We start from the raw sequence: 18,455 nt of genomic DNA, 5'->3' as shown, positions 1-18,455 counted from the left end.
GAGCCTCTGGGTCTTCCTTGTAAGGAAGGGAGTGGGAGAATGTGGGGGTTTGCTGCCCTTTTGTAAGTTAAGTGCAGTAATTTTGAGTTAACATATAGGGAGAACTCTGCATAGAGTAGGTCCTCAATGGGTAGTATCGAAGAAGGCTCTTCAGGACCCTTCTGTCCTTGTGTTATTAAGCTTAGGAGCATCAGCTCAAACCAAGCATGGTGGATGCCTGTAATGCCAGAACCCTGTAATGCCAGAGCAGCCCAAGCTACATAGTGAGTCCTTACATAAAAGACACAAACAACCAACCCTCCCTCCCCACAAAACCCCCAAGCCCTCCAACAACTTTTTGGCTTGTAGGTTTAAATCTCATATTGATATTGCAATCCATTTCTGAAAGTTAAATCAAACCCTGTGACTGGCAATTTTCTTCACAAATCACCCTCATTGCACATAACAGCAGGTATCATTTTCCTGTGGCAGATCTCGGACTTTTACCTCTTTAAAGAATGCCCTGAAGACTGTCTCCCTGTCTCCCTTGTTTTTATCCTAGAGCAGCGGCTAGCCCTGTGCCACAGACTAGTGCTTTCTTTCCAAAGTAAATAGGAAGAGGTTGAAAAACAGGCAGAGATCCTTGTCCTGCTTGAACTTTAACTCTCCATCCACAAAAGCCAGCAGCCAGCCGACCTGAAGCAGTGTTGTAACCCAAGTTTGAGTTGCTGAAAGAACAACACTTTCTCTTTATGTCCCCCCCCCCCACTTTGGTAAATAAAAGTCCAACTCTCCCTCTTGTTCTGCAGCGTTTGGCAAAGACAAAGATAAGGAAAAGAAGCTGGATGATGAGAGCAACAGCCCAACAGTACCCCAGTCGGCGTTCTTGGGGCCTACCTTATGGGACAAAACGCTCCCTTATGACGGAGATACTTTCCAGTTGGAATACATGGACTTGGAGGAGTTTTTGTCGGAAAATGGCATCCCCCCCAGCCCGTCTCAGCATGACCACAGCCCTCACCCTCCAGGGCTGCAGCCCGCTTCTGCAGCTGCCCCCTGTGTCATGGACCTCAGCAGTCGGCCCCCTGCACCCCTTCACCAGGGCCTCCCATCCCCCAACTGTATGCAGAGCCCTATCAGACCAGGTAAACTTACAAGTGCTCTCCTTGCGGATGGGGTGGATGGAGGACAGGGGCGGGGAGGGAAGATGGAGTGGAGGTCTTAATACTTACCCGCGTTCTTAGAGAGTAACATCTGCTCCACTGTGCTTTGACAGCTAAATACAGACTCCAAGGTGCCACCCTTAGAAAAAAAGGTTTTCCTTTTCTCCAGGCCCAGGAAAATGCATTTTAATTTTATGTTATTTTATTTTTCATCTGTCGTGGAGCTTGAACTCCAGGCCTGGGTACTGTCCCTGGGCTCTATTTTTTTGCTCAAGGCTAGCGCTCTACCACTGTGAGCCACAGCTCCACTTCCAGTTTTCTAGTGGTTACTTAGAGATGAGAGTTTCCTGGACCTTCCTGCCCTGGCTGGCTTTGAAACATGATCCTCAGATCTCAGCCTCCTGAGTAGCTAGGATTACAGGCGTGAGCTACCAGCTCCCAGCTAAGATGCATTTTTAACCAGCTCTCCATGGACTTCAGATACAGCTGATCCAAACCGTGCAGTTTAAGAGATACCCGTCTGTCATGAATGGTTTCCCTAATAGCACTGGCTCCTCTTGCTCCCTACCCTCATCCTGCCAACCTATAAATAATAGGATCTTGCTGGATGATTTGGTTGGACTACCTGTAACATTTTGCTACATTTATTCTTGTGTGGCCTGAAGGGGGAAAAACATAAGCAGGGGTGTGGGGCTGAATGTGCTGTCTCTCCCCCACCCTCTGCATCTTGTTTGGAGATTGACCAAGAGCGATAATTTCAAAGCAGGCTCTCCAATTAACCAAAATTTAGCTTCGTCCTTAGCACCAGACAGCATCTTTCTCTAGTCACTATTCCTGCAAACCAATCTATGTGCATGTTGTTTTCATTTTCACCTGTCCATCACACTTAGTCTGCCTTGATTAAATCTTGCAAGACTGCAGGGTTGGCTGGCTGTACGCGATGTTGAGTTTAACATAAAACTGTCACCTAGAAAGACAAGTGCTTTCAAACCCATTGCCAAAATGCTCAGGGTAAACACAGGACCAAGGCAGCTCCAGAGGCCTTCCTTCCCTACCCCAGAGTGCACAGTGAGCAGGAAGAAAGATCAATGCATGTGCACAGGTACCAGGAACAAAGATTCCGCTGGATACATTGACAGGAAGGTCACCCAGCAGAGGGCCTTCGCTGCAGGGGAAGACAGAAAGCAGGACAATGTGAGACTTGTGTTAGAGATTGTTACTGAACTCTGTCCTCAACTCATGCAGAAATTTCCGTGACACACAGAGCCGGATTTAAATTCAAGGCAGGGAGGTGAAGGAGGAGAATACTGCTGCCTTGGTACATTAGTATTGGAGTTTAAGTTCATCCTTTCAAATGTCTCTGGGCTTTCACACCTGTCCTATTCTTTTCCAAAATCTACTTTGATTGATAGCTGGAGACCACTGGTTCTGATGGAATGGAATCTCCACCTCTAGCCACCCCTGAAGATTTGAGGGGATATAATGGCTCCATAGGTCCACCATAGCCCCTGCTATGTACAAGGCATGGTGCTACCATCTTTAAGCTCTTCCTAGGACAGGCAGCCAGTGAAGCATATAACCCTTCCAAGTGAGAAACAACGGGAGGCAGGGAGGATAGGAAGAACACTAGGGAGCAGACAGACACATTGGTGCCTCTCTCATTGTGCTGTCCAGCCAGCCTTTCGTTTGCTACTTCATAACTGTGTGCCCTTAGAAAATGATGTGTAACACCTTAGAGCCTCTGTTGGCCTTTGTGAAGGGTAGTATTTTATTTGATGAGGTTATAGTGGAAATAATAGAGGTTACAGGGTCACTGACCAGTGCTAGTACTGTTTCATTAATGGGCATGATTGTGGTGGTTGTTATAGCTGTGCCAAATGTTATCATTGATTCCAGTCACTGTCACCTTAAGGCCATGAGGTGCCAGGTAGAACCTTCCTCTAGAGATAAATATGGAGAGATTTTGCTCAGTAGTTGCTGGATTGGGGTTTTCCTACTGAGAGTCAAAAGTCAGGATTTGGGAATTTGAGCTTAAGTCATTTGGGCTCCTTAGAATCTGTATTCATTAGTGACCTTTGCATCCTTGGAACAGCCCGGGGTTGCTGCTAACCATAACAAGGAATCCCAGCTTTTTTTTTTTTTTTTTTTTTTTTGCCAGTCCTGAGGCTTGGACTCAGGGCCTGAGCACTGTCCCTGGCTTCTTTTTTTTTTTTTTTGCTCAAGGCTAGCACTCTGCCACTTGAGCCACAGCACCACTTCTGGCCATTTTCTGTATATGTGGTGCTGGGGAATTGAACCCAGGGCATCATGTATACGAGGCAAGCACTCTTGCTGCTAGGCCATATCCTCAGCCCAAATCCCATCATTTTAATGGATGTCATTTTACTAGAGGCAAACACTGAAGGTCTGGAAATAATCTTCTAATTTAAGTGTGTGTGTGTGTGTGTGTGTGTGTGTGTGTGTGTGTGTGTGTGTGTGTATACCAATCCTGGACTTGAATTCAGGGCCTGAGTACTGTTTGAGGGTTTTGTTTTTTTTCTCAAGGTTAGTGCTCTACCACTTGAGGTAAAGCTCTACTTTTTTTTTTTATGATTAATTGGAGATAAGAGCCTTTCATGCCTGGGCTGGCTTTGAACCACGATCCTCAGCTATCAGCCTCCTGAGTAGCTAAGATTTATAGATGTGAGCCAGCATGGCCTGGCTTCTCTTTAAAAAAAAAAAAGAAAAGTCACTTCAAAATAATAATTTTCTTCTTTGAATTGAAAACCCAATGATAGTCCGCACATCAAAGGAGAAAAGTTAAAGCTCGACTTCAAATGCCAAACAGATAAAATCCTGCCCTGCTGTTCACTCTGTGGTCACCATGATGAGGCTTCTCATGTGAAATGAATTTCTACGGGATATGAACTTGGTGGATATGCGTTACAAGTAAACCTCCAAAAGGAGAGAACTCTCAATTGTTCTCTATAGCTCACAGGAGTGGCCAGAATAGAAATACCAAATAAATCTTGAGGAAAGCAAGTCCTCACAAAAAGAAGAACACAGATTGCAAGCCATGAATATTCTGGGAATTGTACATTTCAATCTTGATGAGAATTTCTCTCCCCTGGCACTATGCATGTCTGGTTAAGTCCTGTGGGACCCCGTGCTGTGCAGTGTCGAATGTTTAGTAATGTTCCTGTTTCTGTCCCTGAGGTGCCATTGGCCCTTACCCTCCAGATGTGACAACTAGAAATATCTCCAGAGACTTGCAAATGTCCCCTGAGGATAAATTCACTACCTGTTGAAAACCAGTGGTCTAGACTGTGGACCTTGAACGTGGAAAGAAAAATCCATACTTCATTCAGGATCCTGTTACACCAATGGGTGTTTTTGATCTCTTAGGGTACTTTATAGTAAGACTTTGAGAAAAGTCAAGCAACCATTAGGTTCCCAGGAAGAAAAAATATATTGATAGGAGCATCATTACATATCTTATTTAGTTGATAAAGCTAAATGACCACCAGGCCAACAAGGAGACAGTTGCAGAATAGGTCCCCGAACATTTGTTCTCAGATGCTTTCTCAACACACATCTCTCCAGGTATGGTCAATAGGACTGCATCCTTAATGCTACTTGCCTAGTTGAAAGGCAATCAAGCCAGAGAGTGACACCTTCTGCATAAACCAAGTCTACTCCAAGGATGTCTTGAGGGTAACAAGGTGAGCAGTTTTGTGAGTTTTCAAAAGCTATTTGCTATGACTGCTCTTCCGGGTCCCTTTCATATTTTGTATACTCCCTCCTCCTCTGTCTAGCTGCCTGATCAACAAACTGAGTTAACTCTTAAAAGAAATCATAAATTTTCTCTGAAGGCATACTCTAGGGATCCATGGGAAGTTGAAGTGGTGATGGTGTGAGTGTTGGGTTTTCTGGGCCACCTTCTCCATGGAGGGTAGAATGGGTGAGTTTTGGGGTGCTAAAGCCACCCGCAGAGACTTCCCAGCCTCTGAGTTCAGGATTCAGGCAGTGATTAGGTCAGCAGGGATGGGAAGACTTCCTTTGTTTGCTCTGAAGATATTATTATATGAAGGTGGCAGGTGGAGATGCTCCTGGAGGTGGGGTGTGTGTGTGTGTGTGTGTGTGTGTGTGTGTGTGTGTGTGTGTGTGTTGGATACTGGGAAAAATAAGAATCTGTTTGCCATGAGAATTGAGTGATTACTTTGAGGACAGCTGTCCCTTTAGGGAAAGCCATCTATAGTAGACAAAGGCACATGCCTTTTTATATCACATGCTTACAAAGCTAGTTGAAATCATTTCCTTGGGGTTTTTGTTTTTCCCCCTTTGACTAGCTTAAGGGAATCCTACCATGTTTAGGCCCATTTTCATCTGAGAACTAAGAAGGTTCTCTGTCATGTTCTGTGCTTAGAGATTGGGTTATGGTGAAGGCTGGGCGCCGAGTAGATTGAAACCCTTCTATGGGGTGGAATGTGAAGAGGAGAACAGAAGAAAAGGGGGCTGGAGTGAACTGCTGTACCTTGGTATTGCCGAACTTCTGTCTTCTTTCTACTGACTGTCCTTGGTGACAAGTTTTGGTAACTGGGGACCTGTGCAGTAACGGAGGTGGTCTCTGTGCTGGAGGTTAGGGGATTGTGGGCAGGCCTATGAGACAAGAGGATTTCTCCTTGTCATGCAGAGAAACTCCCCTGGAGGGCCTGGAGTTCACACATGGCAGAATACAGAGCAGGTTGGGAGCCCTGTGAATCAGAGGGGCTGGGCCATGGCACCTAAGATATCTCAGAAATTTCTCATTGCTCAGGATGAAAGGGCTCCTGAAGGGGAGAGACAGAGTCTACTTTGTTCTAGAGAGGGAGGCAAATGATTTTCTGTGCCTTGGCATTATTTGCTCTCTCCACCAAAGGCCCGTGCAGGCCAGGCTCACTCTGTTATCTTGCTTAGGCCATGCTGCTCCCATCAAAGCATAGCAGTCCCCAGCCCCTGGAAAGAGATATTTTGAGACAAGAATGGAGAGCAGGGCAACTTGGTAGTAAGAATGTTGGCCCTGGGCTCGGAGGAGCTTCAGTGGGGTTCAAGTAGAGCTGAGGTTTTCATCCTATCCTCACCTTTGCATTTCTTAGTCTCTTTAAGCCTCAGTTTACTCATCAGTAGATTGTCAATGATAAAAGTCTCTCTGCCATGGGGGAGACTTATTTATCAGAAGATAAAGCATGGCCAGGTTGGGCACTATGGTACCCAGCATGGAAATGCTCTGTGCGTGGTGCCCTTAGAGAGCAGTGGCTTGTGATCAGGGAAGAGAATGAGTGTGTTCCCAGGCCCCCACTCTCCATGTCTAGATTTGTTTATCTTGTCCTCTTCCCACTGCAAAACTGGGATAGGCTTTTTCCCCCCATCCCTACCCAGCATGCCAAACACTTATTCTGTCCAGTTGACTTGACCTTTCTTTTCGTTCTGGGTTAAGTCAAAGCACTTTCCTGATGTTAACCCAGCAGAATTGCTTCTAGGTTAGCAACTCTTGTTCTGCTAGTGTGGAAACAGCCACTCACTTGGTGCCCAGCCCCCTCCCACCCCACACCCCCAAGCTCTTGTGGGAGCCCTGGAAACCTGGCTGGCTGCCTGCAGGACTGTGTTGCTCCAGGCACGTGGCTGTGCCCTATGGAGTTTACCCAACTCCGGGCGGTGTGCTGGCTTGCCTTCTCTCATCTCCAACACCTCCCTCACCCCTCCCGCCGCCGCCACTCTGGCTTCTCTTCCCAGGGAACCGTGGTAAGTACCAGCACACAACTGTAATCCTTACCCTGGCAGGAGAAAGCTAAGCTCCAGTGGGCAGCCGATAGGCCCATGAAACCTGTTCTGTCCAGCCTTTAAGCTGGACCCCAATCCCAGCCTTCTTCTTGCCCTTCTGCCTAGAGGCCCTGTCTTCTCTGCACCACCGTGGTGGGCAGGATTCCTGCCAGCCAGCTCCTGCCAAAGGGTCTTGGCAGTGTCTTTCCAATTCAGCACTGTGCCTACCAGACTAGAAAAATAGCGCTAGAAAGACAGAATTAGGTGGAGGACAGGGAAAGAAGGTAGGAGAGGGAGGGAAGGGGGGATGGGTGGGAACCTTGATATAATCCTAATGCAGAAAGCTCAGAGTGAGAAGACAGCCATGATTTACTGGATTTCTCAGACACCTCGCTCCCAACCAGCTCGGATCACTGTTACCCAGGAATCTTTTTTTTTTTTTTTTTATGTCTCAGCAGTTGACAATGGGAGGCAGAGGAAGGATAGGGGAAGGGAGAAGGTGGAAATTGTTGTGGAGAAGAACAGGGTGGTTTCAGGGTCTGTGTTTGGTTCATTAAGGGGTGCAGAGGGCTACTGATTACATTGAGTATTATTTATTTATTTATTATATTTGGCTCCACCCCAGCAGCTGTCTTTGACCTGAAGCCCACAGAACCATTGTTTGACCACAAGACCTGCTAGGCCTGACCACCCAGGCTCAGCATGGCCCCCTCATAGTCACGTGCTTGTGTTTGAGGCACACAGCTCTCTAGGCAGTGTGGTGATGCCTTTCAGACCACAGAAGCCAGTAAACAGACCTCTTGGAGTGCGAATTCTGATACGGCTATTTCTAGGCTTGTTCACGATCCCAGGAAAGTCATTTAAGTGGTCCAACCTTCTGCTTTCCCATGGGGGAAAACTCTAGAGTAATCATAGGATCTCTTCGTGTGACCCAGTACACATGGATTATGTAGGGCGATTAGGCACAGCACCTGGCCTACAGTAAGTGCTCCATAGCAGTTTCTGTCAGCAGCATGTGTGCCATCCATTTCTCATGGAGGACCTCACCCTGACCTTGGAGTCCTGAGATGTTCCCTTCCTAGCCAACAAAGAACTCTGCTTCCCTGCGTAGTCCTGCTTGTTCTACGCTTAGCCTCTGAGTTTTAGGTGCCTGTTGGTAGTTTACCTGTCACCCTTCCTCATTTCTATCCATCAAGCAAACAATGCAGTGTGAAGAAGTTCCTGCTTAGATATCTTCTGTGAAAGGATTGTTATTCAATTCACCCATTGGTGCTCTGATTGAATTTTTTTTTTTTTTTTTTTGGCCAGTCCTGGGGCTTGGACTCAGGGCCTGAGCACTGTCCCTGGCTTCTTTTTGCTCAAGGCTAGCACTCTGCCACTTGAGCCACAGCGCCACTTCTGGCCATTTTCTGTATATGTGGTGCTGGGGAATCGAACCCAGGGCCTCATGTATATGAGGCAGGCACTCTTGCCACTAGGACATATCCCCAGCCCCTGATTGAATTTTTAGTAACAATGATACTAGAAGGCAATGTAATGACCTCAGGTATCAGGAAACTACAGAGGCAGCTTGTGGTGTTAGGAAAGAAGAAAGGAGACTTAATTCAGATTCTTGTTTATAAGCAAGATTTTGCATACGCATTCTAAAAGAATCATTTCTCCTTCCTGCAAGTTGTCTTTTGTTCATGGGGGTAAATCTTTCAACTTTCTGAACCTTCACTGAACCTTATCTGCAAGATGACATCCTTGCTAGGTGAAGGTGACTCTTCCACAGTGAAGGTACAATAAAGCAATCTAGTGTCCCCCCCCCCCCCCCCCGGCCTAGAGTGAGCTAACCTTTCTCACAAGTCATTTCTGCTACTTTTCTGTAGTAGTGGTATCGCAGTTAGAATGAAATAGAGGGAAGGCTGTGGGAGGCCAAGAGTGATGTGGATGACTCTAACAATAGCCTCAGTTTGTGTTTTGTGTACCATGAGGGAGACAGACCAGGATACGATATGACTGCTGAGCTCAAGGACATGGCCGTTTCCTGGGGAAGAGAGTTCTGGTAGGCGAACAAGCCTCTTTTCAGTGTCAAGTGACAAGTATGTAGAGGTCTATAGTATCCATTGGAAGGAGGAGGGGGCTAAGGGTTCATCAAGAAAGTGGGCCCAAAACAAAAACAAAAACAAAAAACAACCAACCCCTAAATAAGAAAACAGTCCAGACCATGAGAATTGCCAGCTCTCACAGGAAGCCACCGTTGCTCAGGGCAGGGGTTCCTGGTTTGCAGTTTCTTAAAAGAGCCAGATGTTGTCTGAGGCCTCAGGAGAGGTATGAGAGCCGAGTAGGTGGGTAGGCAAGAGACTACTAAGTTGTAGAAGCAGGAATGCCCACAGGGTGTGTAGGAAACAATGCATGTATCTGATTGGCTTATGCAGAACATTCACCTGAGGGAGGCAGAGAGAAGGGCAGAAAGGTTGATGCTGGTTTTGAGTACCAGGGTGCAGAGCTGGAACTGTGTCCAGCAGGCAGTGGGGAGCCACTGAAGGGTATTGAACGGGGAAGTAGCATGTGGATATTTCCATTTGGGTTCAAGGTTAGATTTGAAACATTTTTAGAAACCTGGCAATAGTTTCCTCTGGCAAGCCAGGATTTCCTTATTTTTATTATTTTCAAAATAAATACTCTCCCCCCGAACATCAAACAGCTTTTCAAAACACGATGTTCTAATGATCTAGATGAAGTAATTTCAAAACACAGGGTTTAGGTTTCACTTATAAAGCCCATAATTTTCATGATGGGAGGAAATACTCTTTGGCAAGAAAGTAGTTGGAGAGATTTGCAGGGTTTTGGATTTAAAAATCCAAAAAGCAGGACTGGTCTCATGAGAGTTAGAAATAGATTTTAATAAACTCAACCCATTAGCATTCATTGCTTTTAAATGCCTCTATTTTATACGGCTTACTGGGTTTGCAAACAAGTATATTGAACCAACTTTTATGAGTGTACTCTGTGTGTGTGTTTGTGTGTGGTGTGCACGTACCCACACATGCACACAAGTGTGAGTACACACACATGTGCAGAGGAGGGTGAAGACCTCAGTAACACAAATAGTACTGGATCATGAGAGTACCTGCAGCAGCAATATCAAGCTAAAAATACTTCACCAAGTTTCTTGCCAGCTTATTAATTTTACTCTCAAGAGACAAAGGAAGGGACTTGTCAAGCATGCTCAGATTGTGTGTGTGTGTGTGTGTGTGTGTGTGTGTGAGAGAGAGAGAGAGAGAGAGAGAGAGAAGAGAGAGAGTTTGTGTGTGTATTTTGTATTGGGGGTGCTGTTAGAGGAAAGAGATTGGGGGAGGAGATGGGGCAGGGTGCTGTTGAATGTCACACTCATGAAATGATTTCTTCAAGTCCCTCTGAGGTGTGCTCTGGTATCAGACGGTATTACCAGGGACCAGAAGAGTTGCTATAACCCAAGCCAATTCATTTAGATACAAAACAAGACGACTCATACAGTTCCACCTCCAGCTACATACAGTAGACAGTCACAGGAATGTTGGCAAGAGCTGTGCGTCTGCTAGGGGAGAAATGACAGTCCTTGTTTCTGTTGTGTCTGTGTCTGATGGATACCAAGTCCACGAGTGAGGTGAAAATTCCTAAAATGCTTGTCTTCCTTCTTCTTAACTGTCTTACCTCATTACCTACCCAGTCTCATTTCCTCCCCTGAAAAAACTACCCAGCTCCTCGCAGCTCCTTTGTCACACTGAGTCCCGAAAAGTTTTGTTTTTAGAAGTTTAATCTGGAATCATTATTATTATTGTTAGCCATTGGAAAAATGCTTTGAAACATAGAGGGGGTCTTATAATGAGACACGGCTTGTGTCTAATTACTGCCCTGCCCCCCCCCCCCTTGGCTCTTCAGTCTTGCCCTGGGGAACCTTGATTCCTCAAAACAAAGAGTGCAGAGCTATAGAAAGATGCTCCAGGGACCCACAACATTAAATCATCCATGACAAAATGTTCTCGCAGAAAGTAGAATTGCATAAATGGATCGGCAGAAATAAATGCTTTGGCAGACGAACCTTGAGTGGGGAAGAGCAATGCTTTCTTTTCTAATTAGCTCTGGGTAACAATCTGCTCCCATATCTTTGCTGAGGAACCCAGGCCCAGACACAGGAACACAGAAGATTCACTGTGGTTCTCTCAAGGCTGCTGCTCTTAATGGAAAGGGTTAAACACACTGGGCTTAACCCGCTCATGCATAGTGAATGCTCTTAAATTGAACAGAATGGAGAAGGCAAAGATTTGCTGGGGGGAAGCATGCCAATGGGAATCAGTGCTATAAACCAGATGAACAAGATCATCTAGGTACAAAGTAATCAGATTACCCAGAACAGAGCTCTCAATACCCCAAGATAGAAAGATTCTGTAAAGGGTATTGGCAAGCCAAGTCCATCAGCCCCATCTGGCTAACACAGAAGACTTAATTCACCTTAAGATGGATTCATTATGATAAGGGCTTAGTATCAGTGAAGGCTATCTCACAGGCTTCTCTGCAGAAGGCAAGGAGATCTCAGATCCAATCAGGATAGCAGTGCTTTACAAAATTCAAAGGCCAGCTAGAGATTTACCAAGGGAAAGCACGTAACATAAAATTCAAAGATAGAAAAGCCTTGGTAGAGTTTCTGAGGAAAGGAAAAGACCAATCTGCAGAACTGATTTCATCTGAATTTCATAGTATCTATTTCATTACAATTGATTGCTTTATGTGCGTGTACTTTTTTTTCCCAGGGAAGAGCTGGCTGGTGTGCCTCCCCATAGAATCGTTAAATACGGGGGCTGAGAATATGGCCTAGTGGCAAGAGTGCTTGCCTCATATACATGAAGCCCTGGGTTTGATTCCCCAGCACCACATATATAGAGAATGGCCAGAGGTGGTGCTGTGGCTCAAGTGGCAGTGTGCTAGCCTTGAGCAAACAAGCCAGGGACAATGCTCAGGCCCTGAGTCCAAGCCCCAGGACTGGCAAAAAAAAAAAAAATCAAAGCTTGAGAATCATTAAGTATGCTTCTTAGTGGCCAGTAACACGTGAATGATTTTTAAAGTAATTTTTACAGCCATGTCAAAAATAAAAGTTTTTTTTTAAACATATGAGTGAAATTCATCCAAGCACATGCCAATGACTGGCATTCAATTACAGTATTCCTTAGCAGTTGAATGTGTATGATAGAAAGTTTTAGTATTATACAAACTAGGAGTAAAGAAACTTTTGGGGTCTCCATGTTTTCTGGTTTTTTTTCCGACCCTTTGGCTAGTGTGTTAGTAACATTTCCTTGACCTTGGATTTTATGACCACTTGATAGTGAAACAAAGTGATATCTAATATTCTTTTTCTTCTTTATAAAGAGAGTTATTGAGCAGGGCACTAGTGGCTCATGCCTGTAATCCTAGCTAGGAGACTGAGAGCTGAGGGTCATAGTTCAAAGCCACGTGGCTTTGTTTTCTAATTAGCTCTATGGGGAAGGATACCAGAATGTCTTTTCATGTGTCTGGATTAGCATTAACATCCCCAGAGCCATACTGATGAGTTAGTTCTACCAGTTCCTCCTCCATTATCAGCTTACAATTTTCATACTTTAAGTTTCATGAGGGGACCCAAAGAACGTTTGTTTTTTTTCCATTGGCTTGCTGTTAGAGAGGATATCATAGACCAATGACCAATGGTGGTAGTCTTTGCTTGCCTTTTACTAATGAAATAGTCCACCTATCAGGGCCACTCCCTCAGTCATCTCCTGGTCCTCATGAGAAGCAGTATAATGTGGTGGTAAAAGTCTGGCCTTGGCTTAAATCTTGCTTTGGCCACTGATCGACTGTGGAATACCTTTGTATCCTGCATTGTAAGAGGGAGTGAGAACACCTGCTTCTCGGGACTCAGAGGAGGAAATAAGATGGTATCTGTAACGCAAGTACATGGTGTTTTCATCACTTTGTTCTACGCTTACTATTTCTTCTGTTTGACTTTCATCATCATCTTTTGCACACTTAAGTATGCCCTTGTGCTGTAGCGATGATGGTTGGTGCCTCCTTGCCTTTTGAGCCAGTGAAGGAGCAGAGTGGCATGGCATCCAGTGTATTTACACACGTGGAAAGATGCATCTGCGGTACTGTCACCATCAACATGCCACAGCAACTGCCCACTTTCCTGGATTGCTTCTCTAATCAACGTGCTTTGTGGGTGAGGGCTCATCTGCATTCCATACTTCATCTTCTGACATCTGACATCATGTCCAAAAAGCTTGAGTGGGAAGAAATGATAGGGGGCTTATGTAGGTTTCCTCTAGTGCCCTCTAATCTCTCCCACGTGCTGGAGGATTTGTGCCTTGGGTTTCTTCAGTTTTCTTTGGGGGGGGGCACTTCTGAAGGAGAGAAGTGGCTGTTCCCCCAAGTTGACAGTGATGGTCTGTTGGGTGGAAAGAGGCAGCACAGTGGGTCTGCATTGCTGGCAGAAGCAATGAGCTCTGCACCCTCTCATGTGAGTCTCTCCAGCGCTCCCACCAGCATAGGATGGAAAAGTAGCAGGTAGAGGGCTTCGGCTAGGAAAAAAAGAAATATCAGATCCTTCTCTTGAAGTAGAGTAGAAACATAAGAGAATAGAGAACACAAAAGTAGATTGCTTAGAAGACAAATCCAAAGTAGGCAACAAGAAGTTGGTTGACTTAAAGAAAAGGGAGTAATGTGAAATGATTTTGCCTTTCCACCAGCTTAGAGCTCTGGGCTTCTTGGCCTGATCTCCATACAGTAAGTCATATACTGTACATAAGGGGCTGCTAGGAGAAGGCTGTTAAAGGCACAGATGTCTCAGGGAATTACCAAGTACAGAAAAATCAGCCAGACAAGTTTTCTCTCCTAATTCCAGCTGAGAGACTGTTTAATTCCAACTTGCACTCTCCTGGGATATTTTTATATCATATTAGGTACCTCTGTGCTTCTCTCTCTCTCTCTTTCTCTCTCTTAAATAAAAGAATAGGTATGATACTCTAAGGTTTAAATCAGCTCACTGCAGTGCAAAATCATAGCCATACCCATGAGGTGTTTAAGCCAGGATGATGCTAAACACTTTCAAGAAGAGATTGTAGAGAATCAACTCATATTAGAAATGATAACAATACCCAAGATTTAGGCTGTTGTAAGAGATTTGAATACATTGCCAAAATATGTTCTTGGTCTCTCTGTCTCTGTCTCTCGGTCTGGCTTTCTCTTTCACCTCTACCAGTCCCTCTATACTGACTACAGGAAGCCTAGAAATCAAGTTGGGCGTATCTCAGTAGCCAGGAACCATGGAATTCAGGATGAATTCATTATCAAGGCAGAAATAACAATCTTTGATAAAGATGTGCAGGGAAATACGGCCTAATAGCATCCACCTATCATGGCTGGCCCCTCAGTTGGCAAACTAGGTTGGATTTGAAGCCAGAAATTCCCTAGGAAGCCATGAAACATTCTGAACCCCCATCTTCACATCCAGAAGTGGTGGCCTACTCCGTAGGATTGTCCTGAGAGTTAAGGTACATTAGACATTCTAGCAGCAACAAGATCTTGGGTTCTGCCTACTCAGTGCCACATTGTAAGTTTTAATTCAGAGTTAGCATCTGGTGTTTAACAACATCTTTCTAACATGCATGTGTCATTCATATCTTCTGAGTCTCAATTGTGGGTTTTTGAATTGCAGGGCAGTCTTTGTAATAAGCTCTTTAATGCTTGTTAGAATTTATGAAAAGATCTAATTTATAGTCCTCACTCTGCAATTAATTAGAAGTATAACTTTAAGTGATCAGCCTCTTTGGGCTTTAATGTCTCACTGTAAAAATGAGAATAATGTATGTACTTCTCACTTACAAAGAAATAAGCCATACATGTAAATTAGCCAATTAGGAAGGCTCCCTCACAATTCAAATAAAAAAATCCAGCTTTGGTCTCACATTATTATTTCTGTTTTGTTTTGTGTGGCAAGATGAGGAAAAAGGTGTAGCAATAACTTCAGAGTTATTGGATTAAATCTCTGACATTCTGCCACTCATTAAGGCTGACAGACTTCACAAACTAGAGCTAAAAACAAACAAAAGATGTTTGACAACATTTGGGGGGGAAATACAATAACACTAAAGCTAATGATGGCCTTAAAAATGGTCTATATGGGGCTGGGAATGTGGCTTAGTGGTAGAGTGCTTGTCTAGCATGTGTGAAGCCCTGGGTTTGATTCCTCAGTACCACATACACAGAAAAAGCCGGAAGTAGCGTTGTGGCTCAAGTGGTAGAATGCTAGCCTTGAGCAAAAGAAGCTCAAGGATGGTTCCCAGGCTCTGAGTTCAAGCCCCAGGACCAGGGACAGTGCCCAGGACCTGAGTTCAAGCCCCAGGACTGGCAAAAAAAAAAAAAAAAAGTCTATATGCTGAATGGGAACCATGGCTTCTTGAACATTCCAGAGCAACACAGAAGATAAGTTATCTGTCTGGAATCATTGCTCCAAGGCTTGGATCTTTTAGCAAGGGTTTACTAGCCAGGCAAAATGTTGTTGTTGTTGTTGTTTTTATTATTATTTTAAAAGAAAACCACAGATGGAAACCCCCACAAGGTCCACAGCTACCTCTTTGGATGGCAACTTTTCCAGAGTCGCAGTAGCCAGCAGGGCTTCCAACTGCTCCTTGGGGTGGCTGGATTCAGGTTTGCAGGAGCAGGCATGCAGCGAGCCTCAAGTCACAGCCTGGAATGTCAGCTTGGAAGATACTGAGGCTTCGTCTGGGTTCTGTGGAAAGAGTTCTGTGATTAATTAGTGATGTCTTCCACGAGCTTAGGCGGGCAGGGCTTGTGCCAGGTATGTGCTGTCCTGCCAGAGACGCTGGGGAAGGTCCTTTCATACCTGTCCCTCAACTGGAGAGCCGGCCAAGGACTCGAGCCAGTGTTGTTTCCAGTGTCCTGGAAAAGTTGTTTGCTTTCTTGTTTTTGTTTGTTTGTTTGTTTGTTTCCCCCTAAGCCTTTGGCACATTCTGTCTTATTCTTAGAGAGAGGCCTATACTGGTGAATGTAACAGAGAGAATAGAAGAAAAGGGAGTTTGCTGTTTCTGCTGTATGGTCACAAGGCAGGAACTGCAAGATAGAAGGGGGCTGCTTTCCAGTATGTATTTCTACAGATAGCTCAAGGACACACAGGCCAAGGAGTGGTGTTCCAGTGAAGGTGGTCATAGGCCAGAGGTCACAGCTGCAGACTGCCCTAGGCAGATGACCCACTGTATTCCTCTTAAGATTTATAAAATAATGAGGCCACCACCTTTCTTAAGGGAGTCCTGGGGAATTTGCCAGTCTATTTTTGGATGATGGACAACTCCCTGTTACCCATGCTGATAAAAAGAGATGGGTAATCGGAGGTGTATTTCTTTCCAGCCTCGGCATGTGCTTTGTGTTTTTGTGGTGATCAGCTTTCTGGGTGATGTTTGAGTGTTACAGAATTTTTTTTTCCTTCTGCAAAGAAGAGTTGAGGGGGAAGACAAGTGCTTTATGTAGCTTCCACAATATGTTTCTCATAGCCAGCCAAGTATCTCTGAGCCCTTGCAGCCCTCCTAACTTCAAATGTAATTGAATAATAAGAAATGCCTTTTATTGAGTGCTATTCCTGGGATCCAGGTAAGTGTGTGACAAAAGGATAGATCCTGGGGGAGATGTTGGGCCCTATAGGAGATACCAGAGTGGTATGTACTCAGACCTTACTGGCTCTGCTGCCCATGTGGTTTGCTACTCTTTCCAGTGGCTGCACTTGAGCTCTGCATATGATTAACTATCCGTGATCCCGAGGCTGATCAGCAGTTTGAAGATGAGCAGTGGCGAAGGCTCACCTGAGCCTAGGATAGATGCTCATCACCTCACCTGCTCTGCAGTTAGTTGGTTATAGCCGGATTGCCTGCTCCAGGATTGGCAGATTGGTGGAGCAGGCAGAGAAGGATACTGCAAGGGAGGGAACCCCCAGGAGCCACATCTTCCATGACCAGAGGTGCTCGCTAGCCCTGTAAAGTTCTGCATTGTCTAGCACAGCACCCACCCCCCCCTCAGCCCCAGGCCCAGACATTTCCTGGGATCCTGCTTCCAGCCCTACCCCTTAAGACACTCTCCAAATGAACAAGTTCAAGTCAGCCGCAGGACAGAGTGAATTTGAATGCCCCAGGGATTTAGAAATCTAATATGTTGAAAGGAGGCCCAGTGAACAGGGACTGCTAATCCCCTTTTTCCTCTTTAGCCTGTAAAACCTCCTCCCTCCAAAAATGTAGGTCGACAAGCTTGAGACACAGAGCGGTGGCCCCTTCCTGGGGTCAGTGGAGGCCAAGGGCATGGTGGACCAGAAGGCAGGGGCTGCTGGAACAAGCAAGCTCCATGGGGTCCTGGTGATTGAGTGGGTCATTGTGAGTCTCTCATGGCTCTCCTGCATGCATCTCTCTCATGGACTGCATGCGTCTTCTTTCCTGTGGAGTGGCCCACTGAGAACGAGTGAACATTTATTTGCACAGGGTCTCATGTAAGATGGGATTTGACGGGTTGTTTTCATTGCTCAAGCATTCTTCACTTCACTCTGGCACCTGGGTTCTCTTCCTCTCTGGCTGGCCTTGGCGCCATCGAGTGGCCCAGCATCTGCTCTTTCCTTTCCCACTAGAGCCGTGGGTTTCTTTGGGTCCTTCTTCTCTGGCTCATGTTTCCCCAGGGTTGCTGGTGTTGTATGTACAGTCTAGAGATCAGATTTTCTTATTAACACAAAGAAATCTGCTTGGGCTGCCTGGGTCTTTGCAGTCACGTGGAGAGAAATGTGTTTCTTCTGTCCGCCAGTCTGCAGCTCTCTGTGCAAAATACAGCAGAGAGCCAGGCACGGGGCCAAGCTTACATTTCACTTCAGAACACACTTTCCCATCACTCCTTGGCAGAACATCCCTGGTGGTGTCTATTTGGGGAGGAAGAGAAGTGTTGTTTCCCTCTTCTGAGTGTCAGGAGACAGGACCTTTAGAAAATGTTTTACTACCCACTCCCCCCAATCTTTATGCAGCATCCTCAAAGTTTCCAGATCATTAAGGTGATTGAGCTAAAGTAATGCCTGGGAGAAGCCCTGTCCCTCCAGACCTACCCTTTCCCTTGCAAAATCTGCAAGCATCGGCCAGGATTGCCTGCGACAGAGAAACCCAGGCCAAGATAATAATATCAAAACCAAAGGCCTGGCACTCTTAGGTAAACGAGCAACTCTCCCAGATAAAACAACTTTGTTGTCCAGATCTAAGACTTTTCTAAGGCTGGGCCTATGCCAGCATCTAAGGAAGGAACTCCAGCAAGACTCCTGGAATGGCCAGGGTTGTAAAAATAAACAAATGGACCTCTTCCATTTGATTTTCCCTTACTTGTCTATTTTTGTTGCTCTCCGCCCCCCTGTCTCTCTCCCCACCCCCAACTTGTACTTAAGTACCCTGTGGTACCCTGCCTTCTCCATCACTCCATCTCCCTATTCTCGGGGACCACACTGGCTGT

At 45.5% G+C, this 18,455-nt stretch overlaps 1 protein-coding gene across 5 annotated transcripts in view; it reads left to right on the top strand.

Annotated features, from left to right (window-relative positions):
* The window catches only part of Hlf (HLF transcription factor, PAR bZIP family member), a 54,143-nt gene that overhangs the window by 2,259 nt on the left and 33,429 nt on the right, over positions 1-18,455 (top strand). For 4 of the 5 annotated variants that reach the window (XM_048367109.1, XM_048367110.1, XM_048367112.1 and 1 more), the window contains exon 2: positions 789-1,124. In XM_048367109.1, the coding sequence (XP_048223066.1) occupies positions 789-1,124 (336 nt within the window). Of the gene's footprint in view, positions 1-336; positions 698-788; positions 1,125-18,455 lie in introns of those variants that run through there. The other variant, XM_048367113.1, reaches the window with a different exon arrangement.

This window comes from Perognathus longimembris, chromosome 17 (genome assembly GCF_023159225.1).
Source record: "Perognathus longimembris pacificus isolate PPM17 chromosome 17, ASM2315922v1, whole genome shotgun sequence".
In the NCBI taxonomy this organism is placed as follows: Eukaryota; Metazoa; Chordata; class Mammalia; order Rodentia; family Heteromyidae; genus Perognathus; species Perognathus longimembris.
The sequence above is the reverse complement of the archived record's forward strand: the minus strand, read 5'-3'. Positions and strand labels throughout refer to the sequence as shown.